The 14,676-nt window shown below is 39.4% G+C and overlaps 1 protein-coding gene and 1 long non-coding RNA gene across 5 annotated transcripts in view; one reads left to right on the forward strand and one right to left on the reverse strand.

Annotated features, from left to right (window-relative positions):
- Window positions 1–2,992: 2,992 nt before the first annotated feature.
- kirrel3b (kirre like nephrin family adhesion molecule 3b) overlaps window positions 2,993–14,676 on the reverse strand; it is a 259,565-nt gene continuing 247,881 nt past the window's right edge. For 3 of the 4 annotated variants that reach the window (XM_088381352.1, XM_088381355.1, XM_088381351.1), the window contains exons 15-19: window positions 13,080–13,187; window positions 12,557–12,640; window positions 12,142–12,257; window positions 11,421–11,507; window positions 2,993–8,599 (exon numbers count right to left, since the gene is read on the reverse strand). In XM_088381352.1, coding sequence (XP_088237478.1) covers window positions 8,138–8,599; window positions 11,421–11,507; window positions 12,142–12,257; window positions 12,557–12,640; window positions 13,080–13,187 — 857 coding nt within the window. In that variant the 3' untranslated portion in view covers window positions 2,993–8,137. The remainder of the gene's footprint in view (window positions 8,600–11,420; window positions 11,508–12,141; window positions 12,258–12,556; window positions 12,641–13,079; window positions 13,188–14,676) is intronic. The other variant, XM_088381354.1, reaches the window with a different exon arrangement.
- On the forward strand, window positions 11,789–12,940 carry LOC148395083 (uncharacterized). Its single transcript, XR_015859523.1, has 3 exons — window positions 11,789–11,811; window positions 12,582–12,629; window positions 12,862–12,940. It is a non-coding gene; the product is annotated as an uncharacterized LOC148395083 (long non-coding RNA).

A 14,676-nucleotide genomic window follows, 5' to 3' on the forward strand; every position in this document is an offset into this window, starting at 1 on the left:
CAGTGGGCAGAAACGTGGCACCCTTAGTCACGTTGGTGCCAGCAACTGTGCAATGCTGGACACTCATGCAACCAAGCGGTGGGTGGACGCAGGTTGAGCATCATTAGGGTCTGAAAGGTAGTGTGTAGGCAAGTTTGACGTCTCCTTTTCAACCATACAGTATATATATATATATATATATATATATATATATATATATATATATATATATATATATATACGTATATATATTTTCCGCACAATCTACCTGTCAACAGGTTGTGAATAGGCCCACTGCGCACTTATCTTTCTGTCACACACCCACCCACCTCTTTATCTGTGAAAGCATTGCTGACCATCACCTCTTCTTTCCACACTGTCCTCCAAAAGTATTAGAACAGTAAGATCAACATTTCAGTTTTTTTTCCCAAGCATCTACCAATAAACCTGATACACAACTTACAAAATAGCACTTCTTGCTTATTATTACAATTACTTTGATTTTTATTATTATACCTTACTGGCTTATCTTATTTGTGCTTGAGCAATGCTGAATTGTGTGTGTGTGTATGTTTGTGTGTGTGTGTGTGTGAATGTGTGTGTGCGTGCGTGTGTTTGTGTGAGTGCGTTCGTGCGTGCGTGTGTGTGCGTACGTGCGTGTGTGCATGTGTGTGTTTAATACACTTAAAAAAATAACCTCCAGTGCTATTGTCATCCTATTTGTCAGATTTTTCTGAACCTTTTATTTTATAATTGGAATTTATCCTCTGGAGCATAGTGCACTTCTGTTTGTTATGAAATGTGCATCGACTATGCAATATGTAAATGATTCCGGTTTAGAAGTTTTTCATCTCAACAATAATATCACTTTATATCATGACATGTTTGTGTTGTTTGTTTTTGTTTATTAAAGGCAATGTTTCTAAAACTTGCACTGCTTGTCATCCAGAATATTTGAAATCAAGATTTAAAGGCACAAACTGGATGAACGGGCGTTTCTCTGTATCCTCTAGCCTCGTATAATAAATAACATGGCATTTTTTGTTTGTAAAGCAAATGAAGTGGAGAACATTCTGTAGTATATGCGTATGCTGCAAATGTCACAATGGAAGCTTATCCATTTGTTCCATTTGTGTTAAATGTGTTCCTTTAAATGGTAGCTCCTCACATTAAAAGCAAAACAAACTTCAATGAAGAGAAATGATTGCTCTCGGCACTCTAAATGACCTAGCCTGTTTTCTTGTGTCACCCTTTGACAATTTATATACTTCAAGCTATCTGCATTTGCAAAATGTCAACATTCCAACAATTAAATTACAGCAGGCCTATCACATCATTACTGGTATAAGACTAAATGGTTGACATTTCTCCTCACTAAATTAGAACAAACAGATCCAGTACAGACAATTGTCTGTCAACAGGTTGTCTGAAACTTCAAGCACATGATGGAAATACGTATTTATAGCAGCGTGCATATTTTTTTTATGCTAGCTTTCTTTTGCCTCTTTGTTAATTGTGTCATTGCTTTTTACAGAAATATTATTGCTGAAACTCCAGGGCTTTTGTCCATGGGACCATGACTTTGGCGGAATATTATTTTATTTTGCACAGACGGATGATAGACCTATACCGGCTATTTATTTGCATCTGTAAGTCTATTTTGGGAATCTCAGCTACATTTGACATAATTTAGATGGATAAATGATTCACAAAATTACCTGGAAAATAAAACAATAAAATAGAAAATTATTTTACTTTTCCAATTTCACGGACCACCTGCAATACCGCCACAAACCACTGGTTGCCAATCTCTGCTCTAAGGTCATTAATGTGAAAATTAATTATTTACATACAACCTTGTTAAAAATCTAGATGCATTGAGACAATTTCTTTTCAGAAATTGAAATAATTGTATCTCAGAGGAGAACCAAAGGGTAAAACGCCGATGTTTCACCTTTTTCTCCTTTCTCCCTTGCAAGACTCACACATTTTACTTTGCATTGATCCCGCAGGACCTACCGAGGTCCAACACATCAAAGGTGGGCATTGTCGTCCATCCCTGAGTTTCCGTCAGTATTTCGGCCCCAACCAGTCGGTCCGACTCACCCAAGCGTCGTTTACTTCCAGTCACACGCCGGTGCTGCACACTTGATATGCAGCCAAATAAATAGAAAATAAAACACAGTTATTTTCCTTTTGGTCCCAAAGACCGCAGTGATTTGTCGCCTATTGTTTTTATTTCACCGACCATCTATTACTTCCTCAATGCCGATTGGCAAACACCAACAAATAAGAAACTGGACCCAAGTGGTTCTCAAGTGGAAATTCAGGAACGGAGCGACGATGCCCACCTCTGCAAAATATTAACACATTCACCCTAGCTCAACTGTGGAATAAACAACTACCAAGTAACAGTTGAAGAAAAACCCTAGAATATTCACAAATAAGTCAAGGTGCAGCGACACTTCATATTTCAATTCAATGCAAACAGCACCATTTGAAATAGTTCAACATGGAATCTGTTGAATAACAGAATGGACTCAAAATCCACCTTCTGATTTAAACAATGCAACCCTGCTGAGTGCAGGCATCCAGAGGTTATAGCAGCTTAAACACTACAAACATACAACCTACTTTCAAAGACTGACTATCTGGGTTAGGAGGTTTCAAAACATGCAATAGAATAAAATAAAATTTTAGAGGAGAACTCCTATCCTACAGCGATTACTAAGGTCTGTTAAAAATCCATACTGAATTTGGAGATGCATGTGTTTGGTCATTGTTGAAGATACCGTTCATAAAACACACTGCTTGCTTTTGCTTGTTCATGTAACTATTGTATGTCTCAATTTTCAGTGCTTGGGCTATTAGAGTGAGCCTCCAATGACCCAAATAAATTTGTGAGTCTAGAGGGAAAAAAAAAAATCAAAATTATGCGCAGAATAAATACATATTTAAATACCAGCCGGCATTTAACTTGAGATGGTCTCAGCAACATTTAGACAACAACAAATGCAAACATTGTCTTTATTCTCCAAATATACAGAGCAAAAGCATAATAAATTCACAGACCAGTACAGTTAAAATACATCCTTTTTTTTTTGTTCTCTTATATTCCATACACACAGGTAGGCCCACTGACTAAAAACAGTTCCACAAAAAAAAATCATGTTGACTTTTCATTCCTTCGTTCACTATTCCAAACCAAGCTCACGTAGTGTTTGCAAATGAGTATCCTTTCAGTACAAGAAATGTTCTCATTTGAATTACAAATATATTGCAATTGTTCTGTGACCTACTGTATATTGTATACTGCACACTGAACCATGGCCATCCCTGCTGGGCCTGTCGAAAAACTTTAAATGATGGTGCCACTCATTTTCTTACTTGTAAACACAACATACAGATTTTTATTTTACAAAAGAAAAATGAACTAAGAGTGAAAGAAAGGTTCAGAAAGCAATTTCACATTGAAAAGCTAGTTCTTATGAAGTGCTCTAACTTTCAAATGGCACTTTTCCTTCATATCTTGCATGGACAGCATTGTATACAATGAGGAAGGCTTATTGCCTGATGATCCTGTAACCTCTTTTCTCAAGACCAAGAAACACATTTGAGGTGGTAAACAAGCAACCGGAGCCCTTGTCTCAGGATCCCCACCCACTTGAGTGGCTCAAGCTCATCTTTGGCATCTCTGAAAAATAAATCACTTTACTGTTGTTTCTCCTATCAGGGCATGGCAGCACCCCCTTGTATTTGTTCTGGGTGTTTGTGTTTATTCATCTGTTATGCCCTCGCATCTGCGTGCTGCTTGATGCCAGACAAAAAAGAAGCAGCAGCCGCTAAGCCGTCTACAGGTGAAAGGGGCTTTGAGTATTTCAGTGGCATGTTCAAGGCCACTGTGTCTGCGGGTGTGGGATGGTAGAAGTGGGACAGACGGCTGGTCTATCAAATATTTAGTACTTTGCTGTGCACTCAGCCTGTTCCCTGAACCAGGAAAATGCTTTGTTTTGGGGTAATTTAAGAAGCTCTGCTGACAAAGAAAACTGGACCGTTTTGACCATATAGTATGTGTTGCTTTTACATTGATGGGAATACGCTGCCAACATACTTGCCATTTTCTTCAGAAATTTGAGGCATACTGCAACCATGCAGTAACATTAGGATTGCCATGACGCAGCACCGAATCTTCATTCAGACTGAGCAATGCAATGCAAAGCCCTCTGGGAAAAAATGCCTCAAGGAGACCAAGGGCAAGATCGGTACGGTTTACCCCATGAAAAACAAGTAAATGAATAAATAAAAGACAGTCAGGATGAGCAAACTTCCAAAAGTTTGCTTTCAGCAATTGTATAAAATTTGAGAAGTTGTCATTTGCCCTATATTTATTTTGAATAAAAAATGTGTTGGCTTTTAGTTATTCATCCACCATAATTCTGTGGCTTGCATTGTTTTTTGTCATCACTCTTGCTTTTTGGGCCTATCTGTTCAAAAAGCAATACAATGAAAACAATTGTGCCACTAACCACCTGCCACCCCTGAAAAAAGAAATACATTGAAATGTTATAAAATTTCACATTCGGTCTGAACATAGTGGTTTTGCGGATTACACACGCAAGACCAAGGAGTGCGTTTTAGTCAATGGTCAGTTAAAAATGAGTGTCAGCGATGAACTGAAAGGTTATCTGGTCTTCGACTCGATAGGGATGATTACAGTGACAAACAAATAAAAGCTTCTGTCGGTTCTAAGTCCGTCTTTTTTTTTTTAACTTTCTCATCCCTCATCCTTCGTCCGCAAAATGAGCGTCCGTCGGTGACGAATGGATGGTCTATTCAGCGAGACAAAATGTGCACCCCTGCTTATCATCTATTAAGTTGTATTTTTTAAATGCAGTATTACATGAATATAGTCATAATAAATGTCGAATTGCCAGATATTAATCAAGTAATAGTGTTAAATACACTTATTATTTATGGTTGAACAAATAGGCTTATCAGAACTTTTCTTGCAATGTTACAACTTAATTCACCTAATTTATCTTTTTCTTTGTGGCACAAATACATAGTAAGTACTATGTATGTCCCCAAAATGGTGAAAAACATTTCGGTGTACACATGGGCATAGTCTTAAACAGAATCAGAGCGGCAGAACATAGCCTCATTATTCAATGTTACAATTGATGCTTTTATGTTTTTTTATGTATAGATAATTCTCACCAAATTTGGCCATATGTGAACAAATAAAACTGCAGTAGCCATATCTCCAAGGAACTCAAATTATAAAAAAAACTTGTACTTCATCTCAGTAGAAAGCAGTCCTAGGTAAGCTCTAAATTCCTCATTTCTTTTACCTGCACCTGCAGCTTCCCGTGTGTTTTGCTGCACAAGTCTTCATTGTGTCGATAGAGAAGGGGAATAGAAAGTGCTACCTACAAGCCATCTGTGAATTTGTATGAGAGAAAAGCAAACCAGAAAGAATTCATGTAAGTGAAAAGATTGTCTGTACAGTTTGTATCACAATATCGTGGATTTGATGAGCTTTAATATAGTCCAATCTGATGACTGAAGAACAAAGAAAAACTGGAGGGGGAAAAAAATCTTATATACAGAGACAGACAGCATTTCAGAAATGTATACACAATCTGCTAAATGCCAAACTGGATTATGAAAGTTGAAATTGATCTTTTTGCTCGAAACTGTACAATGGGGAACCAATCCATTTATACATTTAAATTCCACGCCACAAGAACAGTGAAGACAACTCACATACCATTTGTGCCAGTTTAATTATGCACAGAGATAGATGAAAGAAACCTAGGTTAAATTGCAGTTTTTGGCAAAATTGAGTAAGAAGTTCACTCTTGAGATCTGTACTCATTATGTTTAAAAAGCTGATGCATTTTGATTACAGTAGTTTCCCGACTATAGGTCGCAGTTTTTTTCATAGTTTGGCCGGGGGTGCAACTTATACTCGGGAGCGACTTATGTGTGAAATTATCAACACATTATTATATAATTTCACATGTTATTTTCACACTCAACCGCAAGAGGGCGCTTTAGGCCTGTGGAATAATTGGAACTGCAACTGATGATGAGTCTGATGTAAGCCACGTAGAAGAGGAAACGTCATATTTTTTACCTCCGGAGTTAGCGAAGTTGTTAAAAAGTGACACCGAGGGTTAAGATTTCATTGGATTTAGTGATTTGGAGTGACACGGATGGTTTGGTAAACTTGTTAGCATGTTATTTATGCTATAGTTGTCTGAATAACTCTTAATATGTTATGTCAGGCAGTTCTCAGTTCGTTGTTTATGTGTCATGTAACATTAGCATATCGTGCAATTATTCAGCCTGTTGTTGCCCCTATTCTATTTTTATTTTAAATTACCTTTCAAAATGACATGTCTGTTCTTGGTGTTAGATTTTATCAAATCAATTTCCCCCAAAAATGCGACTCATACTCCAGTGCGACATGTATGTATTTTTCTTCTTTAGTATGCATTTTATGGCTGATGCGACTTGTACTCCGGAGCAATTTATAGTCTGGAAAATACGGTAAATCAAATTTGAATTAAGTTTGATGTTTCTGGACTCCAGCCACTTAAAACAAAATCACAATATTATGTCCATTGACCGACAATTATAATTAGTGACAGCATCAGTGATACAATTTATTTTTATCTATGGGTCTTTTCTGTGTTTTGTAGAGCATAACTCCAAAACTGCCACTTTATTATAATACAATAACAACACTTGACAGGTTCACTTTGAAACCTTGCTGTATGATTGCTTTTGTAGATGCAATTCATATTTATTCTCTGTCTCTACTCTCCATTAAGTGAATTCACATTTAGCATATACAGGGCAGAAACGAATAAAAAACAAAAGCACTCAAGCATACGGTAGACCTCTGCCATGGCTTAAGCATTTGTCATCCACAAAATCAAATTTCAAACTTTCTAATCATTTCAAATATTTTTGGAGGTGGCCACGATAAAACGAACTACAAACAATTCAAAATCATAGCCAGGCAGTAGAAAATAACCACATTAGCGGGTATCAAAGAAAAATTTCACAGAAGGCAAACTGAATAGAGAGGAGTTTGGTAAATTTGACTCCAGTGATAGGCAGTAACATCTTAGCGTCCAGTTCCTGTTCCATCAGTAATACTCACTACAGACAGCAATATAACCACAAAAATAAGAATCATCATGACAATATGTTTACATTTTATTCAACGCATATGGCTGATGACTTCTGGTGCAGTGCAAGTTAGTTCATAGACTGCATTTGGTTCCACCATAGAGGATGCCACTCCACATCTACACAGGAGCTGATTTAGAATAAGCCCGTCTTGCTTAGTCAACACTTTAATTGAAAAGAGTTCAAACAGGCCTCAAGGCAAAGTAGATATACGTTTTTGGGACAATGTGAAGCACGGTTCTCGCTTTAAGATTCAGAAAATAATTTACAGTCATTTACAATATATACACTGATAGTCTTTAATCAGAGCGATAATGTAAAACTCAAGACGTGGGATTGAAAATGTGGTCTCAGCCCTTCTTTATCTTCTGCCTCTGTGGCCCAAATACAACTCTTTCTCTAAACATTTTTGTGGGAATGTGGAGAAATGCAAGTTTTACCCAAGGAGGTAGCGGGTGGTGAAGGGTGTATTGCCACACCTAAAAACCTTATGCACATTCAGTTATTGTGCTTGAAACGACATTACAAGAAAGAGCCGCTCACACTTGTACTCTTTCTCTTCAGCACTGATAAGAATGATACTTTTTTCGGAATGACAATCTTGAAATGTATTTTCAAAGGGAGCAGAATATCAAACAAAGCCTTGTGGTATCACTTTCCATTAATCATCGAAATGATTCCATGTGGGATATCAGTAAAAACTCCATGTTTGGGCTGTCTTTGAGTTGGCAAACATCGCTGCTGTGGCACTACTCAAAATTATGAGTTTTGAAATAAAATAATGTGTGATTACGCAACAGGGCAGAATAAGGCTTCTTGACCCACATTTGAAGTCTGAAAATAAGTCATAATGTGATCAAGCTAGCCATCTTCTGCACCTCCAGAAGAACACACAGTTTCGCATTGAAGGCTGGTTCACACCCTGTTTAAACATCCATCACTCACATCCTGGCTGTCAGACGTGGGTCTGCATGCGCTTCTGCAGAGGCCGGGTCAGGTCTGAGTTCTGCGATGAGGACTGGGAATAGTGGGATGACGAGGAAGCCGACGCTTTGCTGTCTTTGTCAAACTGCACGTAGCCGTCTGGCTTGCTGTAGCTGCTGACACTGCTGTCGCACTGCGTGTCGATAAACGAACTGGAATCGCTTAATGAGCCACGTTGGAATTCCCGCTCGCAGAGCTCAATGGAGCTGCTGCCCATGCCCAACACAAAGCGCTGGCTGTAGTCATAGAGACGATTGGGGCCCGCTCCTAGAGTGGAGTAGATGTTGGTGAAGGACATGCCTGTTGGTACCCGCTGCTTGCCCAGGGTGCTTGTGTTTGTTGGATTCCTCCCATCAGTAGACTGGTTCCCCGACCCGGTTGGTGTCGGATGCTCCTTGAAGGTGTTGACACTGTAGTAGCCATTTGTGGGGTCCTATTTGGAAAGAGAATGGTAATGTTTCTTCTCTTGGGTAACTGTCGAAGCAAATTAAAAAGGGGAACTTAAAGTAACAGCACATCTTTGGCATAGTGTGTGTGGCTAATTGTTGTCACCTCAAAGCTCAACAGAAGCCACAGTCAAACTCATTGTAATTACCATTCAAGAGGGCAAATAAATTAGGACACTGCAATGTGAATCACAGCAAACCATGACAAACTGTGTCAGGATTTAGTCACCCCCATTCTAACCTTAAAATCATGCGTCTCGCTAATTAAGCAAGCCTTGATGATTCATAGTTTGGTATCCAATGTGTCACTGCAAAGTTCAATCACACACCAGCTTTAATTGGAGCTAAACACATTGCGGTGTCTACAATCATGCGGGCTTGGCCCCAAAACGGCTTTTGCGCCTACAGTGGTGCCATCGTTTGTGTGCTTGGCTTCAGGCACCGCGCTGTCACAGCGGGTCCAGTTAGGGTGCGGGCGTGCTTGCGTGTGTGTTATCCCCGTGGGAGCGAATGTGAATGTCAGGCAAATCCCAAAACAAGAGCGCTCATAATGGGGGAAATGAGGGCAAGATAGCACGAGAGGATACTTGTAATGCTTGTCAGTATCAGACGGCGGACGAGGAGATTGTTTGTGGATGGCCTTTATCTCTAATTCACTATCCCCTTGGTCCTCACGCTTGTTGCCATTAAATTGTGTGAGGGGGAAAATAATCCAGCCCCAGAGAGAAACAGGTAAGCGGGTAAATATGGCAAAAACACACCAGGGTGTCTGTGCTCATCTGACCACAGTCTGCAAAATCCGCAATGGCTATATGGACAACCTTTGGGATGCTGCAGTGACTAAACTGACATTCCTCACAGGATGTAGCCTTTAGGAGACACGTCATGCCATCATCGGGAATTGTTATGAGAGAACTTATCTTCAAGAATAAATGCTTATTGAATGAATCTGCCTATCTTGATTTACAGATGCATTTAGATGAGAAGCACTAAATGGGTTGGGATGGGCAGAGGGTAAACGTTCATTCATTTTCTGGGCTGCACATCCTGCTGAGGATCACAGGAAAGCTGGATCAGATCCCAGATGACTTAAAGCAAAAGGAGCGAGGTGGACTGATTTCCTGTCAATCAACAGGCTGACAACTATTCAGACTCCAGCCTCTAGGCAATTAATTTTGAGTCTTCCATGTGGGAGGAAGCCAGAATACCCACCGAGAACCCACATAAACACAATTAGAACATGTTAAATCCACACAGAAAAGACACATTTCCAGGATTAAAACACATTTCTATGCACATGAGATAAGTAGGGAAAACACAGGCTTTAAAGGCACCACACGCATGCACGCACAAAAACACACACGCACGTACACACACACACACTGTTTCACTCCCTCTATCCAGCAATTTCAATTGTCTTTGACATTTAAAGTGAATACAAAAGTACGAAAAATAACAGTGTTTTGAAAATAGTAATTATGCTCTCTAAGAAAAAATTTAAAAAATATATATAAATTTTGACAGCAGTGGATAACAAGAACTGGAATGGCAACAACCACAGAATCACACATTTGACTGGGAGCATACAATAAAGTGTAAAGCTATAAAATGGGCCATGAAGTAGTATATCTGACTGAGGAAGCAATAAGAAAGATACCACCCCCCTCCGACAGACACACACACGCACGCACGCACGCACAGACACACACACATGCACACAAATGCAAGAACCTACACAGTCTGCTATATCCCTTGTAGATTACTTACTTTTGTAGAAGTCATGCACTAAAGAAAAACTGAATACTCAATGCCTTTTCCAGCAAGGACTTATTCATTCATGTAAATTGGATGAAAGGCAACAAAACAAAAACATTTATGGCGACATATTAATTGAAGAGCGCTTTGGTTCTATCTGACCACACTTCTGTCATACAACTCCTCCATATGTGCAGGAGCATATTGACATCAAAAGATATGCGCACACAGTGGCGCGACTGCCACTGATCAAACCAGAGAACTGAGTTACACTCAGCTATCTGGTTTCTAGATTTAGCATCTTGTCTGTTGTTACCTGCCAACAGTGGCTCAAACTGTGTTGCTGTGACTCATGCTTAGTTTGTATACTGGCACAGAATCATGGTCCCATTTCCAACTTGATTTTAACTTTTTATTAGGTTAAAAAGATTGAAAAAGAAAAATATTACTATATATGGTTTGTGAAAACACTGCAACAATGTTTAAATACTCTTGCCTGTTTTTGCAACAATGGTGGGGAGGGTTGCTGGAAAAATTCCACTTAAATTATGATATTCCAGGGCTGTCATGAGCTGCATGTAATCTTTTTATACTAAGAAAGTGACTGCTTTTCATCAATCCCGTAGTACATGAATTAGCGTGTCCCTCAATCATTTTTTTGGAACAATAATGACAATAAAGGAGTGATATTGAGTGGGATATGACATGTAAATTTTAAGCTGAAGAATACTACTTAAAAATGACATCAGGTTAATTAATAGCCACAACGTCTCTCAGTATGCTTTCGGAAAGAGTCCAACTACATTTATGCAATATATCTTTAAAAATGAATCCTTTTTCAGTCAGGAGCTAATATATTGAACCACCATCTGATTATTAAAACTGGACTTGTCGGACACATTCTGCCTCAGGATCAATCGCATCGAAAGTACCATAGGTGAGACGTTAAAGCATTTCTTCTTTTTACTGAACATGCTTTTGCGGCTCAAAGGTATTCCTCTCCCACACTCTGACTTTTAGTGCCTTCATGCTGTCATTGATCAAGAGTTGTACCTTAATGTGCTGATACTCTTTCTCTTCCTCTTGCAGAACTTCTAGCTGCTTCAGAGCAGACTCCTGCTGGAACTCCCCACGTTCCACCTGCATGAATATCAAGCAGTCTGAATTTCTGTGAAAATGCTTCCACTCAACGTACAAGAAAATGTTGCAGGTGGAAGAATCAAACTTTTAGCACTTGATCTTTTTAGTATTAGTCGAACACCTTCACTTGGGGCTGGCAGGTAACATTAATAATGTATACTTGGAAAAGTCTGCTCTTGACAAAGTGCTATTTTGTGCATTGGCTTAGCTCATTTCTTCTGCGCAGAGAAAGACGGCAAGCCCAAAACCTTTTTCCTACAAATACCCCTACCCTAGAGCAGCATGCACAAAAACCTTAATCCTGGTATTGATCCAAAAGGGTTTTTCTATATCTTGCAGGCATATAGCTATACAAGTACACCCACTATTGGATTAGCCAGTCAGAATAAACACTGGAAACAGTGTTGCCTACAACATCATATCGATAAATTTAGCCTCTGAGTGACTACGTGTCTTTTTGTTATGGCCTTACTCAGAAAATAATGAATTCCACAGCTTTGCCCGGTATAGTACATTCATTATGCTAAATTCAGTTTGGAAAGGATGCATAAGTATAAAACCTCATTTGATCTGGATTCTATTTGTGACAAAAGAAGTCAAGAAAGGAAGGAAAGTAGTATGTTGTGACACTCACACTCACCATCAGTTGTTTCATGGAGGCGTGTTCTTCATTTTCTCTGGCGGCGTTGTGGTCTTTGTGCACAATTTCCACCCGGATGTCATTTTTTGCAGACACAACTCCTTTCAGATCTGTCAGAAACAGAGGGCACATTTATCTCAATAAGCTCACATAAACACCATTTTGTATTTGTTGACATTCTAATTTCCCCGAGTGCGGTTTGCAATATGACAGATTTTAGCGACATCCCTGGGTTTGCAATAGTCTCCCCATCCCTCGAAAACGAACAATACACAACAATTATTAATCACTTGTTTCCTGCCAACACAAGATTATCTGGTCCTGCATACAAATGCAATCTCACACAACCTTCCACGGTGGCTCATTGTGTTAGGGACAATGCTGATGATACTGTCGGATGAATTCTTACTTTCTGTTTTAATTTTGCTTGCAAGTTCTCTCTGGTGAGCACAGATGGAGACGGGCAGTGAGGGCATAACCAGGTGCGCTTCCTCTGTAGTATACAGACAATAGACATGCTGAAGGGACCAGTAGCACATTTTGTTTGCTTCTTGGAAAGAGACACTTGCTGATTGTCTCAAACCTGAGTCACTTGGTACATGGGTGGGTGGAGGTGAACATAGCGCATGATGCAAATAGCCTCCGATGTGATGCAGCCAGACTGAGTTTGCGTGAAATGAGTCCTTAACACAATCTGGCTCATAATCTTTGCAGAACAAAAAAGATGTCCATCTTAAGAAGAGATCTCATCTTCCCTGGAGCGTGACAGTTTTGCTCCTGTCATTTATCTTTGTTTTGATCGCAGCTTTTGTTTGACTCAGTGAAAAACAAGATCTGCTACAATAGATGGACATTGAAGTGTGGAAGTGGTGGACTTAATGATATTTTGGCATGCGTGTTTTCCTGGCTGTGATGATGACGAGCAGACTTACTTCTCTGGGAGCGGGTACAACAGAATGCTCCGATGGTGCCCATGAGGACGATGACGGCCACAAATGCTCCCACAGCGATGCCGATGATCACCGCCACGGGAAGGGATTCTATAATAAACACCAAGCCGATGAGAATTCATCAACAGAGACACCATAAACATTTTAACATGGTAGCACAGATTTCATAAAACATTACAATATAACTCTGTGCAAGACATTTAAACAACACAGTGGAGCAGTGTGAATTACAGCATTTAGACAACACAGTGAAGCAGTGTGAATCACAGTTCAATGTGCCTAACAAAGAAACATCCCTCATAAAACCGTGATTAACTGTACGAGCAATATTTAAGTAAAATGTGAAACAAAGTTAAGCAATAATGAACTTTAAAACGATAAAAGACTTCAAATAACAATTGAGCATGCACATAGTGGCCCGTGTGTAGTTCTTCATTCAGTGTAGATGGGATTTAAAAAAAATCGTCACATAATATACAACTTCAAATATAACACATTGTCCAATAATTTGCTGGCGCAACATTCATGACGGTTGATTTTAATTGTTTTCCAAATTTTATGACTTAGCAAGGTTGCAGATTTATTTTTTTTTTAGATTTATTTACCACACACATGTAATAGGCTTCTAAGGCCTATTTTCCTCATTTTGAACTCGTCATCTACACATATGCACGAGGCCTCTACCATGCCGCCTTAATTTCCTTATTTTGAAGTCGTCATCACACTGGTCTTAAGTCACAAGATAAATAGTATTCTTGCTCAGATATTATGGACAAACCCTGTAAATCTCCCATCATCATAATTGTCCTCTGTCAGAATATCAGAATATTTGGGTTGGTTTTAGCATTGTCCCGAGTGCTATTTATTCTTATTGAGTGTCTTCTCAGAATTATCTTGTGCGCCAGTGTGTATTGGTTTAACCACAGCAGTCGTCATGTGTGTCTGCACAGTGAGTAGCCCACTGGAGGACGAGTCAGATCTCAAACCAGCGGGCAAACATCTCCAACATTAAAGGTCTTCATCAAACACTTTAATGAGGGCTGGAGTTTCCCACATTTATGACCTCCCTGCAATTTTAAACTGAAGCCAAACAACCAAGTGCTCCTCCTACACCATTAAAGGCTGCTTAATGTCTCCATTGGTCAATGTCACTTGCACGTAAGCAGCATATAATTTATCATTTGCGATAAGTGGGAAGACTAAACAACCTTCCCGGTGGTTGGGAGGAAAAGGTCAACAGAAAGCGGTATTAATTTTTAAAAGGGTCTCTCAACAAAGAAAGGAGGAAACATTTTAATGTCTGTATTTGGGATGTTTTACTGGGCTAGCTTAACACAAGCGCACACATGATTACCGGAACATCTGTAGAGGTGTGGTTAAAACAATGGCATGTGACCGAAAGACTTTCATGTCTGGTTCCCTTGATGCACATAAACTCTAACAGCACAGGTGCCCTTGAGCAAACCACCAAAGTCCCTTAATTGCACACTACGTATTCCGTTTTAATGCAGGTAAAATGAGGACCCCAAACCAGCTGTGATGTTGTGAAGGCCTTCTATAATGAATGAATGAATGAAAA

The sequence above is a fragment of the Syngnathus floridae genome, chromosome 7 (assembly GCF_059516105.1).
Source record: "Syngnathus floridae isolate MCC-2025c chromosome 7, RoL_Sflo_1.0, whole genome shotgun sequence".
Classification (NCBI taxonomy): Eukaryota; Metazoa; Chordata; class Actinopteri; order Syngnathiformes; family Syngnathidae; genus Syngnathus; species Syngnathus floridae.